Source organism: Electrophorus electricus, chromosome 7, assembly GCF_041902795.1.
Source record: "Electrophorus electricus isolate QZ-2024a chromosome 7, ASM4190279v1, whole genome shotgun sequence".
NCBI classification, from domain to species: domain Eukaryota; kingdom Metazoa; phylum Chordata; class Actinopteri; order Gymnotiformes; family Gymnotidae; genus Electrophorus; species Electrophorus electricus.
This window is the reverse complement of record NC_137503.1, coordinates 29,698,297-29,720,019: the sequence shown is the minus strand read 5'-3', so window position 1 is coordinate 29,720,019 and position 21,723 is coordinate 29,698,297. Positions and strand designations below refer to the sequence as shown.

Genomic DNA, 21,723 nt, shown 5'->3' with positions numbered 1-21,723 from the left:
TCTCTTTCTCTCTTACATACACACACACAAACACAGTCTACTGTGCCACACTCATTCTCTGCTGTGCCAGGGACAGGTGGCACGGATATGGATGCTGTGTTATTCAAAGAGCTGCCAGCCATGACAGCACAGTAGTTTGTACCTGAGCCCTCCAGGAATCCGCAAGATCTCCACAATATCCCATGTCACGACCGAAGACACAGAGTCCTAAGAGACTTCACAAGAATCCTTAAAGATACAGGTGATGTTAAAAGTGGACTAGTGACTCTGCCATTTCATAGTAAAAAAAAAAAAAAATGAAAGAAAGGATGTTGGACATAGGTTGTCATCTCTGAAGTCTGAAGCCAAGAAACAACAAAACTGATAGTGAGAAACTTGATGTTTTGAAGATCTAATTTGCTTATGCAATAAAGTTTATAATAACATCCTTTATAAAATAATATTGGTAATTTAAATTAAAATAACTTTGAATTGTCTTCAGGAGGTAATGTTTATATTCATGAGTGCTGACATTACAAAATCACCCTAGAAATAAGTATACAGTATTCCACTTGAGAAGACAGGTTCCATAAGCAAACATGGTCATATGTTCATCAAATTTTCTTGTAGTCTCTCCATGCAAACCATAGCCCTCAATGGTCAGACTGCTACGGAGTTCCTACCCTCTCTTTATTTCAGCCTAAGGTGTACACAATGAATCACTTACATTCACTGTGCACTTGTTTACGAGTGATTACAAAATACAGGTCCGGAAATGGGACTCATGACCCAGAGTATTTTAGTGCTAGAATACGAGCAGTTCAGCTTCTTGCTCCCTCTGCTGGTAGATATGCAGAACAGCAACCGCAAGGACCAAAATGACACGTTGACGCAGGAGGGTGGGGTAGTGGGATGTTGAGCACAAACAATAGGTGCTGACTGGTTGGCAGAAAGTTGGCGATGGCAGCAAACTGGGAAGCTGAAATGATGGAAGATTACATTCAAGTAGAGAACCGTTTCATTTGTCTTTAGCTGGTCACAGTTGATCAGTAAGACATGCAAAAGAAATACAAAAACAAAGTTAAAGTCTCCTGCTGGTACAGCTATAATTCTAGTTTGTATTTGTATGATGTGACACATGATAGCCAGTGCAAGAAGCTCCATTTCATTACTCCATCCATTAATGTTCTAATGTACATGTAAGATTGCATGGCAGGAATGCTCTTTCCAGAAACGCAAGCGTATTCTGAGCCTATTGGTACTGACAAACACCTACATATTTGTTTTACGTCCTGCCATTCACCCAAGAAAATAGAGCTGTCCCATCACATTCCTGCCTCCCTACCTAAGACACATTACAACTTGGTTTCAGCACAAACCATGTGTGTGTGATTCAAAAACAACAGGGCTGTCTTAACATACAGGAGGTCGCTGTAGGACACCTGGCTCCAGGAAGCCAATGCAACTTTGACTGCATTCACCAGGGGAAGGTAATTCTAGCACAGAAATTATTAAACCTGCTGGTCACAGCAAAATTGTCAGTATGGGCTGCCAAACTGAGAGGTTAAAAAACCTAATTAAAAACTTGTAATTATGATGTTTAATTGTATTTCCTACTCGCAGACAAAATTGCAAGCGCAATAGGTCCATCCCATCTCTTGAAGTGTTATGAAACCAAAGGACAGGAAAATATAGCAATAATTTATTACCATTTTTTCCTTCTCAGGAATCAAGCTATTGTAAACATGTCCTAAATCATCACTGTAACAGCATTTGGGGGGGGGGGGGGGTACTTGGGGGATCAGCTGCACTGATCCAGTCATGGGACTGCTAATTGGGTAGTCCTGGGGTGCCAGCTTTTACGAGACGTAAGGTTACACTCTGCCAAACTCATCATAATGGTTCTTTTTCTGGATTTCACACCCACACACCCACCCACACACACGCACATCATGCACACACAAAAGGCCTGACATTTTTAATGGTGAGGACTGTGTAAAAAGAGTTATATAGCACTGTTACACCCAGGGAACAAGGTTGACATCTCAGCATAAATATCCACATCCCCTGTTTCAAGAGATGGCACTGTCAACCTATAAATGTCAAATAAGCACTGAAATCTGGGATGAAATACAACTTCAATCTATTTGTCCGCTAGAGTTCAAAGATATGTCTCACTTGCCAGTGAATTACAAAGCAGCACATATACAGCAACATTCTCTTAAATTCCCATCTCACAGTTTCTTCCCGATCATAATGGGTCCATTTCCAGATTTCAAAAACCCGCCAAGCATTCGTTCTTCTCACTCAAATAAACTTTAGAGTATCTTATATGGGCATTTGAGTATGGTGCCGGTGTCAGAATGATGACTTCGGTGGTCCAGTTGGCCAATTGGATGTGGTTGTAGGGAGCTTGAACAGATTATGAACAAGTGCTTAACCCTGATGAAAGGGCACACTCTGGAACTCCACCACCATTCTGACTGTCCTAAATCTATCTCGGCATTTGATGGGCAGGAGGCTTGTATGTTCAAAATATTGAATGGGATGTTGAGGTGATATGAAAGAAGCAGTGATGATGCATTTCAGTCAAAGAGAGGACTTATTGAGCAAATAGATAAAATAGCCAATAAATAAAACAAAACTAAATAAATGAATAAAATAGCCAACCTCCCCCCCCCCAAAAAAAATCTGCATTCCTCCCTGTGTTAAAATAAGGTAGTTATGACAGAATGGTCTAATTGTTAGCTTGTTTGCTCATGCCAGCCTTGCTAATCCTCTCTGATGTGTGCAGATGGAAAACATGCTCTTTTGTTCATATGCAAAGGACAGAGGCCTGAAGTCAGACCAGTTCTCTAACAGAACCAGTACCAGATGCAGTTCTCTCATTACTGTCCTCAGAGGACTGAGGCCAGCAGGACACCCAAAGGCCTCCATATGTCCTCCAGCTGCTCAGTGTGAAGGGGCGTATCTGGCCAGAATGGGTTTTGCATGAATACTCTTATAGCCTAAAGCAATGACTTTCACATGAACACTTCCACTGCTGCCTGTAAATGTGGGCATAACATTCTTTATTTCTTATAGTTGCACTCTAAGATGGGTATAGGAGCCGTACCAAATGCGGCTCTTCGGTTTACTTGCAGTTTCAAGCCTGTGCTCTCTCACACACTGGTTACTCAGTCATGCCAAATCACTGTATACGAGCGTTCTTGGTATACAATGTCGCTTTTTCCTGTCTTTGTTTGGCCTGAGCACACCAATGCCTTTCTCCCCAGCTCTCTCTTTACATAAGCTTTCATGTCACATAACTTTGTCATGTCACCTTATAGGCTGACACCCTGTGTTCTTTCCTAGGGCTGATTTGGTGTAAGTGGCGAGCAGATTTGGGGGGTTGTAAAAGAGCTGTAGCTGCACACTTCTCAGTACTGCTTAGGGGCTGCTCTGTTGAGTGTAGCACTGAATAGCACGCTCACTTAGCTCACACAGCAGAGTGTGGGTGTGTACATGAGTGTGCATGTGTGTGAGCATGCGCATGTGTGAGAGAGGGGTGGGGGGGGGGCACAGGGTTAGAATAGTCTGCTTATCAGAACAGAGAGACAGAAGGTAGTTTGCATTGGGCACGGGAGGCAGTCACACTCCTGCTCTCAACTTTACCCAGCACTGGCATCCACACTACTATCGCTGTGCCCCTGACCCTTCTCTCTCTCTCTCTCTCTCTCTCTCTCTCTCTCTCTCTCTCTCTCTTATTTGTTTCTCTCTGTCATATTTTTGTATTTTTCCATACAAACGTCTCCCTTACTTCATCTGTCCATTGTTGTCATTTGTCTCACTTTGTGTTTAGCTCCACCGTGGTTTTATTCTGTCTACCTTTGTTTCATTAACCATCCAGGAGTAACCAGATTTCTACAGATTACCACATGGAGTCACGGTACCATCGTCATCACACTCTTACTCCAACAGGGTGAGGATATCTTATTTTTCTCCTTTAAGGCTTTAACATCCTGCCTGCTGCACAGTCCTTAATTTTGAGGTGTTTAATTTTATTCTGTGCTTTGTTAGTCTGCACTGTGTCCGTATCTGTATCCATGTTTCATTCATCATCTTAATTGACCCAGATTCTCTCCACCGCTTCCTCATCTGTAACCTTTTTTTGGTTTTTGTCCATGCCTTTGCTTATCTAGGTTAATTAATGTCTAATCCTGTTCTTTCTATGGTTTGCTTACAGTATCTCATGGCAAGCTGAAATTTATAATGTGTTCTGTTTAAATCATCTATCTGCTCATCTATCTCTAATTTTTGTTGGCGATGACAATGCAGTTTAGTGGCAATTTGATGTACTTGATTTTAGGATTGTACTTTTTAAAATCTAATTTTAAATTAAGATTTTTATTAAATTTTAATGATACTTTCTAGTTAAATCAATTGTCTTTTATAATTTTCTTTCATTTGCAAAGTACCTTGGGATGCCTTGCATATGTGATGTGCTGTATAACTAAACTTGCCTTGCTTTGCTTTCCTGTGACAGCACTCACACATGAACATAACACATAAGTAGCAGTTTTCCTTCCACGGGTTTCAATGTGTAAATCATAGTTGAAACAAAATCACTACAGGTGCTTAATGTAACTGCTCAGCACAACTTGAGAGTTATGTAAGGTCACGTGAAGGTCCTGAACTTATTTTCTCCATTTGAATTAGGAAGGAATGGTTTCAGAAGCTATTCCAGAGGACGTACAAACAATTTATCGTGATGGGGTGCAATGGGTAGAGAAGCATTAACAAGAAACATCCACTGAACTGCTTCACTTGAAAGCCATATCTTAAAGCCTTATCTTGATAGGCTAGGTACCATTTGCAGGCTCTAACTATGACAGAAAAGAACAAGTGATTTTCTATTTCATACAGAACTCATTTTGTACAAACAACTTAATAAAATCCATTGCAGCTCCTGACCTGGTGGAAAAGAAAAGAGCAAACTTGAACGGTTTAAAAAAAAAGTGTAAGCTTCATATCTCTCTAAAATAATGTTGTCCTCTGTCCTCATCTCTGCTGATCCCTCCATAGGCCGGCGAGACCATTCCTGCCGTGGTTGAAGTGGCCCCATATTGAGGGTGAGCAGGGAACAGGCTCCGTGGCCTCTGGGGACCCCGGGCGGGGTTTAATGCGAGAGCTGATCTGGCAGATAGCGCAGAGAGAGCGCCAGGCTCTTGAGAAAGAGCCGCAGCACCACTTCTCCCGAGGCACTCTGGGACATCTACGGCCTTGCACCCGGCCGAGCTCGTTCACCCCGATGCCAGCCTCTGAGCGCAGGCAGCTAGAAGAACTCTGCGCCCACGTTCCAGCCTCCCACGCTGCCACTGTGCTGTCCAGGTGTGCTTGTGTATGAGCGCGTGTACATGTGTTATTCACTGAATGTTAGCGACCCCATAGTGCAAACATGGTATGTCAGTGTGCAGGGCTAAATTTGAAAAACTTTAGCCTACTGTGTTTTAGGACATTTGAATAACTTTGAGTGCTCTTTCAAGGTTCTGTGAGATTCTGGCTCACAGTGATGTCCTGCCCTGGGAGCTTGGTTGCGTCTTCGAGTGGGTGTTGAAAGATTTCCTAAGGAGGCAGGAAGAGGTTGGACACAGGCTTCCCATGCCTCCACATCAACCACCACTACTTCCTGTTTCCCCTCCTCCTGCAGGCAGGAGCACCAGCAAATGGCCGGCTTATTTTGCCCCATCCTCGCCTGACCTGCAGGAAGGTCACAGAGAAGAGATCCCCACCATCTCCAGCTGTGTGGACAGGCATGTGCGCAGAGCCTGCCCAGCCAGTGTTCAAAGAGACTCTCTGCCCTCCTGTCTTTTCCCTGTAACTGCCCTGAATCCTAAAGCACTACACCGTGAGGATTAAAAATATCACAGCGAAACCCGATTGAACCCCGTGTCCTTTCTCCATACACAAAATTCCCCTGGAAGAACCCAGGAATGCAATATTAAGGAATGCAAGAGTGACAGCCATTTTATAAAAATGAAGAAGCCGTGGGCTTGTGTATTGAAAATATGAGGGGCTGGTTTCTCAGAAACAGATCAAGACAGATGCCCAGGTGAAAATACTACATTGTCCTGGACTAAGATAAATCTGGACTAATACCTGGAGAAGATTTATATAAACCTTGCATTTAGTCATAAAAAGCAACAAAGTATATTATAATTTAAAAAGGTCTATTTAGCACAGACTACGTTTATATAAACATATGCCCACTTATTTCCTCCTGAAATGTGGATATGAACATTTTTGAAACTTTTTGTTTCTGGTGAAATATGAATATGCACATTTATTTTCTCTCAACTCATGTTTAAAATCTGACCTGGTCTTGCAGATTTCTCCTTTGTAACATACGAAGGATTCTGCCTTTTCTCTCACAGGAAGCTATGCAAGTGCATGTGCAGTCTCTTGTGATCTCAACGCTAGGCTACTGCAACTCGTTACGTGCTGGTCTTCCTCTAAGAGCCATAAGATCTCTACATCTTGTCCAGAATGCAGCAGCATGACTGGTCTTCAGTCTTCCGAAGTTCACACACATCACTTCACTGCTGTGATCCCTTTAGTGGCTTCCAGTAGCTGCCTGTATCAGATTTAAAACCTTGATGCTTTCCTACAAAGCCAAAAAGGGACCAGCCTTTCCATACATAATGTAAATTGTCAAAGCCTGATCCGTAACTTTAGAACTTTGAATCTCAAGTATGGCTCGGCTTGAAATACCATGCTTCACGTTTCATAGAAGACAAGCATCGAACTTCTGTTGGCTGTCTGGACAGTAGAGTCCCTTGCAGTCTTCAAATGCAGACTATAGACCCATCTGTTCGAGGAATCTTTTAATGACCACTGATCCTGCTCTCATGTTGACTAACTGAAACTCTAATACTTATTGTAGGGTATTGTTTACTGCACTTATTGTTGTCTGTTATAGAACTTATGTGTTTGGCACTTCTAGGTATCAGCACTGATCCCTGTATTTCAACAACATTCTAGTTCAAAGGCACCTTGGACTGACCTACTGCACTGTACTTGGATATATTCTATGAGTAAGTGACAAAGCACTTTTGTAAGTTGCTCTGGATAAGCGCGTCTGGATAATGCCGTAGATGTAAATGTAGTGACTTTTCTCACTAAGCATGAAAATATACATACATTAAAAAGAGCAGGAGCTAGGTGAGGGTTTTGGGCGGTGCGGAGTAAGTGGTTAGCAACACACACACGCACGTACGTACCTATGCCCAGCAGCCAACCCATTTCCAGAGCCTAATCTGTCCTTTTTCCAGTTATATTTCTGTATAATACTGTGGAGAGTAGCCTCAGGGGAGAGCAAAGCACTGCTTTTTGAATGCTTTACTACTTGCTCCTAGCATGTACTGAAGAGTACAAGAGTCTGTGTAGATATCAGGTGGAATATGACACTTACACCTCTAAAGGACCCATAATTGCAAACTGATGATGAAATGGGAGAATGAGGATGTTCTATACTTGCCATTCTTGCGGAAATACTGAAAAGAGCAGGCACATCTTACTTAAACTACGTTATACACAATATATTGCAAGGTACCCCTAGAAATAGTACGCGACTTATTGAGACTTTTATTTTGAAGTGTTGCTAAATTCATGAAGACGGAAGGGTAGTTTGCGCTTCCGCCACAACTCTCTCGCGAGCTAGCATTGAATAGTGACCTTCTTGCTCCGATCCTTGTCGTATAGCTGCATTTAGAGGTGAGTCAAAAATAATTAATTCCCAAAATATGTTGATGAGGACGTAAACTGTGAAACGCAGGGAACAAATAATTATAAGGAAATTATCTTGTCTGGATTAAAAATTATATCAAATAGTTTTTGTTCAGATAAGGCCTAGCAAGGTAACGCTAGCTAGCATAGCTAACGTACTCCAACCTAGCTAACAGCTAACGCTAGTTAACCCAGCAAACCACATAAACTGAGGGTATGAATACACTGACTAACTGTTTATCACATAACTTCATAAATGAGATCACTTATTACAGTTAACTAATATGCTTTATGTCCAACATCCATCTTTAACGGAAAACGCTCCGTTCAGAACATGAAGAGTTGAGGCAACTACGCTAAATCTAATTCACCTGAATTGAAAGACAAGGTTGTTAAATTGCGCTTTGCGTGGTTTGATATAAATGTGCATTTTTTGTTGTTGTTGTTTAGGAATGCTAGCTACCATAACTAAGTACTCTCTCATGTTGTGACTCACGGATTTCAGCAAAAACTACGAATCAAATTACTAACGTCTTAGACTCTGTATATGAGAAGCTAGCTACTTGACTCATCGTCCTCCATGCAGATGCGTAAATTGGTTTGCTGCGCATCGGAGTGAGCTGTCTTATTTAGATACGTTCTTAAATAATTGTCCAAATCAGTTGCGATGTGGTTGTGTGTTTACCTGGTTAATGATTTCATGTGTTTATCATCAAATAATACATGTGGCTTTTTTCGGTTATTCTTGCAGGGTAGGCTCTTATTTAGAGAGAGCAGTTAGCTAGATTTCTCTCTCGTTTATTTTCTGCATGCATTTTTCTGCTCTGACCACTAGATGGCGGGTGGTGCCTTTGCTGGATGGTGGAGAAGGTTAGGCCCCTACTATACCAAGGCATACCAGGAGCTGTGGGTTGGGGTAGGAATCGTGACTTACCTCTACTACAAAATTTCATTTGGAGGTAAGTTTTTTTTGGGTTTTTTTGTGGATAATGGAAGAATTGAATTAAATAAATATTTGTGTGTGTATATATAAATATAAATATTTTATGTTGTACTGTGCCCAGATGACTGCCTATATTTGCTTTTTCCCCTAGGGAAGAAAGCAGTGAAGTCTAGTAAGTGTCGCTCCCATTTTGTGTGTGTGTGTGTGTGTGTGTGGGTGTATGCATGCATGCTGCATGATCAAGTTTGTATATTTTGAAATTGCTAAATTGTGTAGTGTAGTCTGATGACTGAGACTGCTATTAAAAATGTTCTACCAAATGTCTCACCAGGAGGCTTATAATGGGGTTAATAGGAAATTAGTCCAAGCCTATTAAACTTCATAACCTGTCCAAGGTACCAGTTTTGTAAAGCCTGTCCTCAGAGCATTAATAACCTTTAAAACAATTTTGGAAAGTATATGTACTGGGAGAAGAGATTAGGAAATTCAGAGTTTTGTTCATCTTTGCTGGAACCCCTAAAACGTTTCGGCCTTTTTTTGCGTGTGCCCCTGTACCACATTAATCTCCATTGAAAACATACCTTCTGTCATCATCAATATAGGCTTATAAGGGTGTGGGGGTATCACATTTAGATCATAATGCTAAACTTCACAAAGTCTGTAAAACTTCCACGCTAACGTTTTTGACCTTCTTGTTGCTGCATGATCATGTAATAGCATTGATTAAAACATATGTTCATTATTTTGCCATTCAACATCTTTGTGCTATTTAAAAAGCCAACAGTTTATAGATTTGGTCCGTTTTGAAACAAAAAATTGAGCAAACTGAGCTTTTTAAGTAACTCTAGCTCTAGAAAATGACCCAATTATGTCTTAGTTCCTCTGTCAGTAAGGTCTGATTAATAGCCTCTATAACATCAAAGTGCTTAATATTTAAAGTTGATGTTGAAGGTTGAAAATGATTGTCTAATTCCCACAGAAACTGCTCACTGACTGGTCCTCCACATGATGTGCCCAGTTCCCTCTCCCACCCTGTAAATCTATCCCAGAAAAGCTCCTCTGGCTGGTTGCCCATGTTTATGTGAAATTAATAAAGTGTTCCGTTTGGATCATTCAGTGCAAAATGTGTGATTCTATGTGTTTTTGGTTTATTTCCTTTTTGGTATCCAGAAACCACCTTTGACTGTTTAAGTGGATGGGGTAGGTGGCTGTAGGAATGTTGAATTGGCATTGAGAATGTTGCATGTACATACCAGCTCTAGTATGAAAATGTGGAGTAATTTTGACAGAAAAACATTTTGGCCTTGCTGAAAGCCAAAAAGTGTATGATTAAAGGTATACATGAAAACCTGTACCTTTTACAGTACTGACTACAACAAATCTTGTGACCTATTATGGTTTGGGTCAGTGTTTAAAAATCTGTTAGAAAACTACTAGTTTTATTTTCTGTAATAAACAGACACCAAGTTTTATGTCCAGTTCAACTTAAGTCCTCTTGTATTTGATCCAGAATACATGTAGTCCTGAAACAAAGGAAACCTGACTAGTGGGAACTGACAGAATATTTGAAGATGTTATTGCTTTGATTTAAAGGATCAGATGTGAAGTATGTGAAACTGATTAAGCAATGGATTTTTATACAAACCCTCTAATCAAAAATGCTTGTTTCAGCTCCCTGTAGACACAGTAAAGAGGTTGCAGACTGCTTTGCGCTAAAAGTAGTTCGATCCATTTCAGACAAAACCTGTTCTGAACAGATTTACCAGTGCCAGAAATCCAAATATTTGGAAGACAGAAAGTCAGCATGTCTAATGTATTCTAATAAAGATAATGGAATCCTGGCATGTTGTCTAAAAACATCATCACTTTCTGTTGATGTGATGCTAATCCTGTGCTGCAGATGTCTTTATTTCTTTACTTCTTCAGAAGGGATTTAACTAGGGTTACACAATGTTATCATTCTCGCAATAGTATAAGCCTTTGCAGTTCCAATATTACAGAGAGCTGCAATATGCAAATAAACATAAATCAAAGCTTTATTGTGTGTCCACTATCTAGCATCTTTTCAGGAAGTTAACTGCGCTCGCACAAGTCGCATCTTTCTTAAAGCTACAGTGGGTAAATACAGTCTAAGCTTGAGAAGAGCGGATTTAGCTTGAAAATTAAAATGAGTCTCCTGCCCCTCTCGCTCTGTCCAGCCACACCTCCAAAGCCTTTCCCAGCAGAGGACGCTGTGGTGCGCGTTGTTAAATGTCAACATTGCTGGAATGCAAACAAGCAGAAATAAATCCATTTAGAAATAAAATACCAAACTGATATGACTGCCTGTGTACTTCACAAAGATATTTTCAACATTGCCCAAATATAATAATGCTAACCAGTAGCCTTAGCAGCAGGAAAAAACCAGCTAACATTAACCCGATTACAACGGCACAGTAAAATTAGAAATGCACAACACAGTGTTACTGTAACCATTACTATCTAAGCTTTGTATATATATTTTTTTTAAATAAAAGCAAAATTGAATAAAGCAGGGATGTGGCTAACCTTTTTTTTCTGAAAAGCCGCTTTGATGTTATCTCTGGCTCAATCTAATTTTTTTGTCATCTTTTTATTTGCCTTTGCCGTATAGGCGGTTGGCAAAGAAGGGATGAGCAGTTTTCCATTGATGGTGGTTGTTTCTCCCCCATTGCTTTTACAAAGTTCCTGAAGCCAAATTGCGCCTAACCGAGTGAGAGCACTAGCAGTCCACTAACAGTGATTAACACTCCACCAAACATGCCTCCTGGCTCTGATTGGTTCTTTTTATTCGGGTGTGGTATATTAAGAGTGCTGTGTTGGAAATTTCCTACTACATACTACTTGCTTACTGACTGCGTCCCAAATCAAGCATGAAGTATGCGACCAAAATCATTTTTTCCAGTATGCGAAACACACCCGCCTGGCGTACTATTTCCGCCATATATTCCAGTAGCTATCTTCGTGGTGTACTGCATACCGTGACAGAAAATCTGGGCGGAATCGTCATATGTTCACATGACCTTGTAGTATTGTTTTCATTTGTCACATACTGCATACTATACTGCATACTACTACAGAGACCAGTACATAGTATACAGTATGTAGTATGCTATTTCGAACAAAGCCTAATCTGTCTCATGTACTACTGTTAGTTTTAGCAAACATGACAAAAAATTATTTTTTTTTTATACGAGTTGCTTACTGCTGCTTTAATGTAGCAGATACTTTCAATGTAGTTGATTTTAACTTTCACTGCTTGTGGCAGCCAGAGGGCAGACCCACATTGTACATTTGACAAGGACGCTGCGCGATTCATGACTGATTGACTTGGCTAAACAGCCCATTTGCAGCTCCACCCTGCCCTCTCGAATGTCGGGGGCCGCTGATTGTGCTTAAGACTGATAAAAGAAAGAAAGAAAGCTAATAATTAGACCACACTTAAGATATCTAAAGTAAGCATAATGTGTTTGTTCCGACTCTCATGGCAGCTTTTAGTTTTATTAGTTTTGAATAAACATAGAATTGTGTGCATATACTGTCCAAATTCATTTAGAGTTTATGTCATGCGTGTGAAGGAGAGAATTAATGTGCGCGGTCACGTTTCTTTACAGCGAAACAATAGGTTAATGAATATCCCAGCCACAAACGTATCTACTAAGTATAGCATAACATACAACATGTAATCATTTGGAAAGTGCCTTAGTTAGTTAGTTGCATGACCTTTTTTAAAATTTTAATCTGAGCTCACAGGCACATTCCTGACATTCCTTGTAGACGTGTCGTGACATCATTTTACTACACTAACAAATGGGACTAGCTTGTGTTTGTTTCTCCGTGTCCTGTACCGTGCCGCTGGGAAGGAGACGTTTTGTTTTTATCTACCTAAAACGTCGTTGTTCATTTTGAAGCTATAACAGACCGGCCACTAATTTTTAATTGGACGGAGAAACTCCGCTGGCTAGCTAGTCGGCTGCTAGCTGGTTAGCTTGGTGCTACTAGCTCGCGCTCCATCCGTTGTCAAGATAATCGGCAGCTTTATCAGCCCTTATGTGCCGTCTGAAATAAAGGACGCGAGATTTCTCTAAACGGATTATTGCAGGTTTCTCCGTGTGAGTACAAAAAATCATTTATACCATTTTATATTAGCTACCCATCTTCCGATGAAAACCCAGCTCCTAGCAATCTTTTAAATATCGGAGTACGCTGCCACATTCGTAGTGGAGCATTGCGATACCAAAGTGATAACGTGAGACTAATGTGAGTGTTTGGATCTTGTGTTGTGCAAATCAGTTTAGTTTGAATCAGCAAAGAGTACAGTAGCTAAGATAGCTCGCTAAGATCAACTCCCTAAGTAGGCTGGGCCAGGACGGTGGGTTACCCCAACCTTGCTGCTTGCTAGCTGGTAAACAGTGGCGTTGACTCGCGAAAATCGCTCCATCAGTATAGAGGAGCCGTTTTTTGGCAAACTGATTTAGCTTGCCATTATTGCCCTCTGGCTAACGCCGTTATTTTATTGGCCACATATGCCCGTATGTTATCTATCAAGCAATGGGTAGTTGGCTAGGTACGAAAGCTGTCTTACCTAGGTTAGTGTTCTAGTGTCCTGTTTAAGTTGACCAGTGGCCCACTTTGCTCACGGGTTAGTAGTCTGTTATCCTGTATACGTGCAATTGTATGTTTTAAGTTATGTTTTAAATTTAAGTTATGGTGTGGCTATGGATGTTTCAATTCTGAGTTCCACTGATGTCGTTCTCTTTACCAGATGATCCCCGAATATCTTTGGTTGAAACGCTCGTCATCAATTGGTGTAAGAAGTGGTCCAAGTGCGAGAGGTTGAGGGAGAACGTAGGAAGTCTGGAAAACGTTATTTGAACCTCTCTCAAGCCCTGATGATCCTCTGACATTTGGGGAAAATGATGCCAGTAAGTTTAAACTCTCATCGTTTACTTGCCTTGATATTTCTGTGTATGACACTGGGGTGCAGTAGGACTGGCTTCTTCAACCTCAGAGCTTTCTCACACGGAAACGGATTTATCCAACTCGTCCACAGTGGAGCATGAAAATCTAAAAACAAAGTTGTTGTGTATGTCAATCTCTTCCGAGAGCAGATATTTGATTGCATTGTTGATGCGTACTTGATGCCTGTGGCTAAACGTCAGTACCTGCTTTATTGACACTATGTTGCAGTATTGTGTCTTTTGGTCTCTTTTTACAGAATGATTAAGAAAAGTAAATTGTGGTTTTGAACTAAGCTCCTCAGATTCGTACTAAGCTGCTGTAGTAAGATCGCTGCAGGTCACTCAGTCATATAAAACCTGGAAGAGATGATTTAAAAAAAAAAAGTAAATTCAGTTCTTAAACATGTTAAAAGTCTTGACTGTCCTTGGGAAGGGACCCACACCTTAATCCCAACAAGCACTAATAGCAGTGATTAGTGTGTTACTGACACGACTGGATAGACTGGATAGTTTTTTCAGATGTTTAATGGGTTGATAGTTTCAGCCGTTCCAAGTCTTGAAGGTTCTTATCTAGTGGAGCCAGTACTGTTAGGAGAGGAAACTGCTTTGTAATATGATAAGGCAAGTTTATTTATATAGCATTTTTCATACACAGCAGTAATTCAAAGTGCTTCACATCAAATACAGAAGTATAATAAAGCTTAGTACATCTTATCTGCCTATTGCCCCATCGTTGGTCATTCTGAAGATATAGTAGACTAGTCATACCATGTATATATCTTCTATATGTATATATGTTTTCAGCATGATGACTATTTGAAGTATTTATAATTGATAAAGCTGTTCACTTTATTCTGTCTATCCCAGTTAAATTCTGTATTAAATATTTGGCAAATATCAAAAGTAAATAGTAAACAAACTGTTTTTGTATAGATTTATTTTTTAAGGCAAAATATTAATTTTATTGTATGGGGACAGCAGAAAGGGTTCAAGAAAGTATTGCATACATTTTTCATGCGAATGAAGCATGAAGTATTCCTGCTGCTCTAGTAGAACATCCAGTGTTTTACTAGGTCAATAAGAAAGTGCAGACAGGAAAACTGATGTGAGGTCAGACATTAACTCTGAAGGAGTCTAGTAGCATTAAACATTAACCTTGGTGCATACACCCAAAGCTATTATACCTTTAAGAAGATGGGATCTTGAGACCTTAATGTTGATCTTAAATCAATCTTTATGACCTTTTTTAAATGATGGGATGATTTATCACCAGGTCTACAGAATAGAGTTAATTGGCCTGGGTCAAGTATTCTGGTATAGTCCTAATCCCTGTTGAGTCCTGGAATGGCTTATTTGATCTAATCTTTACAGCCTGGTATTTAGACTCGACTCAAATCTGTGTCTTATCTCCTGATTACCTAACTGAGCGGAAACAAAAGTGATTTCAACTTGCTTAAGTGATGACAATATTTCTACTTTTAATAGATTCTTGAGTTCTCAGAAAATAACTTTTAATCCATCTACCTACATGCTCATGAACACACTTATCCCTCTCACAATGTCTGTTTGTGTCTCTGCTGTGGTAATCATTAAATATTTTACAAAGGGTAACAAAGACTCCTTTATACTGAATTGATCACTAGACTTCCCTTGCATCCTTGCAGGTTCAGTGCCACCACAAAAAGTGACAGATATTCTTTGGTTCACAAATATCAGTTGAGCAGTTAATGTTAATTAAAAGGATAATACATCATCACAGTAGCTTAGCTTATCTTTTTTGTTGTTTTATTCAGTATGTGCAGAAGTCAAACACTTGTATTTTCTTGCTTCAATGGGTGGAAGACATTTGATTGACTTTTTTTTTTTTAAGTATAATTACAGATTTCTTGGCTCTACATGGCAGGGTTGTCATTAAAGTTTAGCCAAACAGAGAAGGTACGAAGGAGAAAGTCAGGGTGTGGTTGGGTTCGATGCACTGTTAGTTTTGGATATTATGTTATGGTCTTCTGGCAAGAGAGCAGATCCTCTGACTCACACACATGTGCACGCACACAGACACGTTTCATGCCAGATGGCCCAAGGGATTGTCCACAAGCTTGTTTGTGCAAAAGAGAGTTATGATGCTGCTGTGACTGTTAAATGCTTCACTCATCAAATGTGCTCTTTAAACATTGTTTTTGCTCACCTTTTCTTCATGTTCAGTGTGTTGTCAACATATTGATTAGGGCATTTTTGTGCATGAACAATAAAGATTAAGACCACATCTTGCTTGCCAATAAAGACTTTTTGAAAAGCACCCATCTGAATGATAGACTGTGTCAGTATTAATTTAATCATCTTATTGGTATTTACTTTTTATGGAGAATTGAACATTTTTATGAATTTTTTTTTTTTCACTATCTGAACTTTTTTTTATAAATCTTTCATTGTTGTATATTTTCAGGCACCATTGTATCTAATGAGGCTTGGTGACTAGGTTTGATGATGATATGCAACAGCAGTAACTGCAGTATGCTTTTATCCTATATGTGAGTTGGTTGTTATTATCCAGAGCCTGACTATGAAAGTGCCAATGACCTGCTGGCTGTTTACAACAGTTAGCTACTTATATGGTAAAGGACTTTTTAGTTTAGACACCGATAAAGGACTATGTGTAGCTTCATAACAGCACACATGCACCATGACCTAGATTACTGTCTCGTGCTGGGGGTGCAGAGAAGCACGAGGGGAAATACCTATATTGTAAGAATGACCTACCAGTTATTTCTCTGGAAAAAAGCGAGGAATGTACTTGCATACTCTCACTTGAATGTGGCATTTGCAAACACTCAAAGTAGAAGATTTACCTCAGGGAGTTGAATATACAATATTAATTGCCGAGTCAGCCTAATGAAAATTTTGGTATATTCCAACCCATGTACCAGCTATTTGTCTGGACAGTACCATTTTTCTTAGACAAACCTTGGTGTACTTGTCTTAGACAAACCATGTGTACTGTCCAAGACAAATCCCTCATATGTGTAACATACCTGGGGAAATAAGACAAAAAGAGGAACACCTCCATTTAATTCTCCTTACTGTTTTGCTCACTGTGTCGGTGCACTGAGAGGGTCCACTGCAGTCCTGATTCTCAGAGTAATGTGCAGTGGCTCCTAACCCTTTTACAAAAGCACAGACCTGTGCCAGGGATGCTGTGAAATACTTTAACAGGGCAATGATCGAGTGCTGGCAGGACAAGCCGATAAGCGATGTGCTTACTTCACAGGCCTGCCGAACCAGTTAATGGGCACGGGGTAAATTCAGCAGATAAGATAAATCGGCCCAGTGCTGCAGAAGGACTGCTCGACCAGTGTGTCTGAACATGTTCCTGTACACATACTTTCATCAAGAACTAACTTCAGTTCTGGCTCTGATATTATGACACGGACCTACTTCACACCAGGCAAGGGTGTATTTATGTGTGCACCCTAGGTTTAGATTTAAACTAGTTTCACAATCGCATCTTAATGAGTGGCCCATTTGTGTGTGAAGAGGCGTGTCTTGTTTTGCAAGGAGCCAGGATAGTCTGTAACTATTATTGCACCAAAACGGTGCACTATCAGCAAATGTTTTGTCTTAGAGAGACCTATATACTTCCATTTATGAAGCTGGCCACTTTTCTCAGGTACGACGTAATTGCTGTTCTTTGTATTTAGTAAGAGAACACTGAGACCATATCAGTCATAGTTTTTAATAGCTGTGTCTTAGAAATATGAAGAGAATGAATTAACTTTTGTGGCTCTGCTTAATTTAACCATTCATGTTTCTTGTATTGGGGTTACGCTTTTGGTTTGTTTGTTTGTTTGTTTGTTTGTTTTTGGAAGTGTTTTATGTTTGGTTTCTTAGGTCCATGTTAAACCTTCCACCGTGTTACGCTGTATCTTTGTCTTTCCAGCCACACTGAGAAATTGGAACGTTGCAGAGGGCTGGGTCATTGTTGGACCCACTTCGGTCTTTGCTTTTCTTCTGTGGTCTATAGCCAAACCAAGAGGCATTTTCTCACTTGTTTCGTGATTTGATTATAGTTCTAATTGACTTTAGTAGTAGAAAACTGATGTGGGAGCCCTCTTTTGAATTTTGGTTGTATACTGTGCTTCAGGGAAGCATGGCTATTAGCATAGTGTGGTGCATAGGTGTTCCCTTTTGTTAGAAAGACTGATTACCCATGAATGCAGCTGTTCTCCTACTGTGAGGTGCAGTAGGATCCCTGCTCTCCTGTTGAGTGTCTGTCTGGTACATCTGTGTTCATCTTCCTCATTCCAGCATGCTGAGGCATTGTAACAGCCTTTACCCTAATAACTGTAGTGAAGCAGAGATATTTGGGTAAATTCAGAGGAAGTTTTAAAATGCATGTATCTTATTCTTAAAATGTTGTTTTGGAAATGGTAAAAAATTAACCTTACCTCCCAATGTATTGTTTAGACATAAGATGGAAAATTAATACTTTCTCACACCACATTTCAGTAACAATCTCTGCTATTGTTTAGTCGCTGTTTGCACACATATGTGAGAATTTGCCCAGCAGCTCTGTGTATTTAATATGACATCTGATGTGTCAGTGGGGTTGTCTGATTTAATTAATGTTGATTGTGATGGAGGCCTATACAGCCGAGATGTTCTGATGTGTTCCCTTCTCCTTTACCTCAGAACAACCAGTGGGGTTTGCAGAAATTCATCAAACAGCCAATGAGCTTGAGTTAGTCACATGACCAGAATGTTAAGTGTGCTTTGCTGTGGCTTGTAGCCTGCTGCACTAGGGCACCATCAGTGTCGCACAGCCAGTCAGCTGAAGAGCCTCTCGTTTTACCTTCCTCTCAGCTGCCTGGGTGTGACTCAGCCAGCCAATAGCGAGCAGAGGAATGAGTGCACTGGCTAACATGCTGTTGTTGGGGGAACTGGGAGAAGGTGCTTACCATGCCGTTGCTACCTTTCCGGGACTTAGCCTGGCAGGGTAAGCTATTTATGTTTGGGTAAGCTTGAAGTTTAAAAATTTGGACAGAACATTGCTTTAATGTGCTAATGTGTTCTTTATGTATGTTAACAAAACAAAAAAGTTACAGGATAATATAAGACTCTGTTAAGATTAAGAACTATCAGCATGCTGTCTTGAAATTTATAATCCTCTGAGAAACCCCCCCCCCCCAGCTGATTCAAGATCCAAAATTGTAGCCATTGGTCTTAAGTTACTGACAAGTTATAGTTGCCCCCATACTCCTTCACAGACCTCAGTACAAGTTCATTCATATTCTTTAATGTCCACCTTAAAATTGAGAAGGTCCTCAAATATGAATGCTGGCCCTCATAAAAAACCTTTAATAAGGAAGGAAGCTTTTTAAAGAGCTTTCATCAAGCCTATGCTTTTTCTTTTTTTTAAGAAACCTTGTGATTTTTCATACTTATCCTCAAAAGATTACAGCTTATTAGCAGTATATTCATGAAAATGATGGTTATGAAACATAGTTAGACTTATCCCATTTAGCCCATTTTCAGATATCTATAAACTAATTACAAATTTAGATCTGACCGCATAAAACTGAAAAGAGCAGGGTTTATTCTCTTGGCTTTGTTTTCTCTTCCCTTAAAACTTGGGCTTTAATGTTTCGTCATTTCTCACTAGCCTAGGCAGTCTAGCAGGCCATAACACAAACTCGTTGCCAGTTCAAAGCATTAGCATGGCCAAGCTGCTCCAGTCATTGGCAGCACCGTCTAACTGCTGTGAGTAATTTTCAGTTCTCTTTAGGGTGCAGAGCCACATGCCAGGAGGTAAATGGTGGCAAATGGTGTCTGCAGTTGTTTTGTTTGGTTCGGGTTACCAGAGCTCCTGCTGCCTCACATTTTTCTGCAGTTCTGTCTGACCATGAAGGCCACTCTTCTAGTACTACAAGGATTTTTAGAAAATTCATAGTAGGTTCCCAACTTTTATGTCAGAAAGCCTTAAATGAAATGACCAACACAGTGAAAGCTAAGATAAATCGGGCGGCTCCTAGAGAATTCATGGCTGTGATTTATGCATTCATGGCTGTGATTTAAAATTTTTTTTACAGTATATTTACCGATGCTGTCCTTTGGTTTTTTCCGTCAGGTTCAGCTTTATGCACACTGATCCAAGCATTGTAAAAATGCTGAAAGACAGTATAAAGTTCTGCTGTTGAGGCTTGTTGTATCAGCTTTGTTTGCCTGCTTGCTCATTCCTTTCATGCACAAGCTTTGAATCCCTTTAGTTAAGACATGTCACCAGATTTCATGTCTTGCAAGTCAAGAGCTGTCATAATTCCTTGACATGGGCATGAAGAAATTGTGCATGGATGTCTCTGTTTTAAAGGGCAGCTGGTTGTACCATAAACAATCATGTGCACACATGGTTCTATGCTAAAAGCATTATTTGTATTGGCTTTTTTTTTTACCATATAAGTTCAAAGATTTTTTTGTAAGTTGTCCTTACTTTTGTCAAGCTTTTCTCATCCGTGATGGTGTCAGGGACTTTTTGATTAATTATTTTTTAAGGGAAGAAACTTTTAGGGGCTGAATCTACTTTTGTCCTTAGTGATAAATGCACATGTGTGTTGTTTGCCTATTGGTCTGTCTCCCTTTTGTTGTTAACATGAGATTTAGTAACACTTGCTTTATGCAACACTAGTAATTAAATGATATTATACCTGCTTTATATATCACATAACTGACAGTTGGCAACATGTCAGGGCCCGGTGCTTTTAAAACCAGTTTTACAAGGGCCTAATATATTCCCGTATTGGATGTTTTAAAAAGGACCTGCACCTTGACGTTTTTATGGATGATGATGGCCATATTGTGGGAGAAAGGGATTATCCCCAAGACGTGGAGAAGAGGGGAGGTATTCTTATTCCAGAAGAGATGGATTCTGTGTGTATAGAACAGTTTCGACCCATGTGTGGTGTCTAAGATTTTCTTTAATGTGATCGCTCAGAGACCGGTTGCATATTTGAAAGTGAATAACTTAATTGTTGCATCAGTACAAAAGACAGGGATTGCTGGTTTTGCAGGTTGTTTGGAGCATAGCTGTACGATTTGTCATCAGATTCAGATGTCAAAGAAAAAGGCAGGAACCTGCGTGTTGTTTGCCAAGAATTGGCTAATGCATTTGGCCCAGTGCTGCATAATCTCTTGTGGAAACCATTTTGTTTCCTTCCATGTACCAGATTAGATTACTAGGATGGTTAAGGTTTATTTAGTTTAGTTTTAATACAATAGGGTATGTGATGTCCTGGCAGTGATTGGAATAGGAATAATGGTTGTACTATTTCTCCTTTAGCATTTGCAATGGCAGTGGGCTGATAATTAGGGCATCTACGTGGATTGGCAGGGAGAGACTGCAGGATGGGTCCCAGCTCCTTCCAATTAGCGCATACATGGATGACGTGACAATCCTGACAGCTACTGTGCCGTGTACCTGCTGGTCGCTAGAGAAGATGAATGATAATCTTAGGTGGGCAAAGTGGGAGCTTGTCAGTTGTTAAAAGAAAACTGGTGTGGAATTGTATTTATTTATTTATCTCTTTATTTTTATGGAAGGATACTGATGCCTTCTATAATGGCGAAGAGTTTTGGTAGATGGTATAGTGCAGCGTTAAACGATAATGTCTGAATTGGTGAAAGTGAGAGAAAGCGAGTTTACTAGTTTTATTCGTGAATAAGAAGAGAAAGCATGGCATGCAACAGCAGTGTCACAAGGAAAATGAGGCCAATGGCTTTGTTGAGAAAATCTAGAGAAGCAGAAAATCACCTGGCAAGAGCTGTGGGCAATGGATACGTGTTGCATTAAATATTTGCTTAGAGCGACTTACGGCGTCCTTCCAACCCCGCAAAGTCTCAGACAGTGGGTAGGTGAAGATCCTAGTTAATTATGTGCAGGGGTTGGCAAGCTGAAGCATATTTTATCCGCATGTAATGTTAACAGGGACAATATACATGGAGATATAATCAGGTGCTTAGCGTATTAGCACGTTTATTCGATAATAAGCACTTGGAGGCCAACACATTGTC

At 40.2% G+C, this 21,723-nt stretch overlaps 3 protein-coding genes across 6 annotated transcripts in view; all 3 read left to right on the top strand.

Annotated features, from left to right (window-relative positions):
• The first annotated feature begins 3,600 nt into the window (after positions 1-3,600).
• rd3l (RD3 like) lies at positions 3,601-6,240 on the top strand. Its single transcript, XM_027002996.3, has 3 exons — positions 3,601-3,940; positions 5,044-5,349; positions 5,505-6,240. Exons 1-3 carry the CDS (start codon positions 3,897-3,899, stop codon positions 5,875-5,877), a joined length of 723 nt encoding a protein of 240 aa, XP_026858797.2. The 5' UTR covers positions 3,601-3,896; the 3' UTR covers positions 5,878-6,240.
• Positions 6,241-7,615: 1,375 nt separating this feature from the next.
• atp5mj (ATP synthase membrane subunit j) lies at positions 7,616-9,810 on the top strand. The gene is made up of 4 exons (XM_027002935.3): positions 7,616-7,731; positions 8,579-8,702; positions 8,838-8,858; positions 9,666-9,810. The coding sequence occupies exons 2-4, from the start codon at positions 8,579-8,581 to the stop codon at positions 9,677-9,679; spliced, it is 159 nt and encodes a 52-aa protein (XP_026858736.1). The 5' UTR covers positions 7,616-7,731; the 3' UTR covers positions 9,680-9,810.
• Positions 9,811-12,485: 2,675 nt separating this feature from the next.
• Positions 12,486-21,723, top strand: part of ppp1r13bb (protein phosphatase 1, regulatory subunit 13Bb) — a 47,207-nt gene continuing 37,969 nt past the window's right edge. The window contains exons 1-2 of one of the 4 annotated variants that reach the window (XM_081716941.1): positions 12,486-12,816; positions 13,470-13,629. In XM_081716941.1, the coding sequence (XP_081573067.1) occupies positions 13,621-13,629 (9 nt within the window). In that variant the 5' untranslated portion in view covers positions 12,486-12,816; positions 13,470-13,620. Of the gene's footprint in view, positions 12,817-12,845; positions 13,347-13,469; positions 13,630-17,310; positions 17,330-18,565; positions 18,656-21,723 lie in introns of those variants that run through there. The other 3 variants (XM_081716942.1, XM_081716944.1, XM_081716943.1) reach the window with 3 other exon arrangements.

Excerpts from the sequence above, each read along its gene's own strand:
- rd3l (XM_027002996.3), top strand. The coding sequence starts at position 3,897 with ATGGAGTCACGGTACCATCGTCATCACACTCTTACTCCAACAGG. Across the intron at positions 3,941-5,043 it reads CACACTCTTACTCCAACAGG|GCCGGCGAGACCATTCCTGC; the intron begins GTGAGGATATCT and ends ATCCCTCCATAG. Across the intron at positions 5,350-5,504 it reads GCTGCCACTGTGCTGTCCAG|GTTCTGTGAGATTCTGGCTC; the intron begins GTGTGCTTGTGT and ends TGCTCTTTCAAG.
- atp5mj (XM_027002935.3), top strand. The coding sequence starts at position 8,579 with ATGGCGGGTGGTGCCTTTGCTGGATGGTGGAGAAGGTTAGGCCCCTAC. Across the intron at positions 8,703-8,837 it reads CTACAAAATTTCATTTGGAG|GGAAGAAAGCAGTGAAGTCT; the intron begins GTAAGTTTTTTT and ends TTTTTCCCCTAG.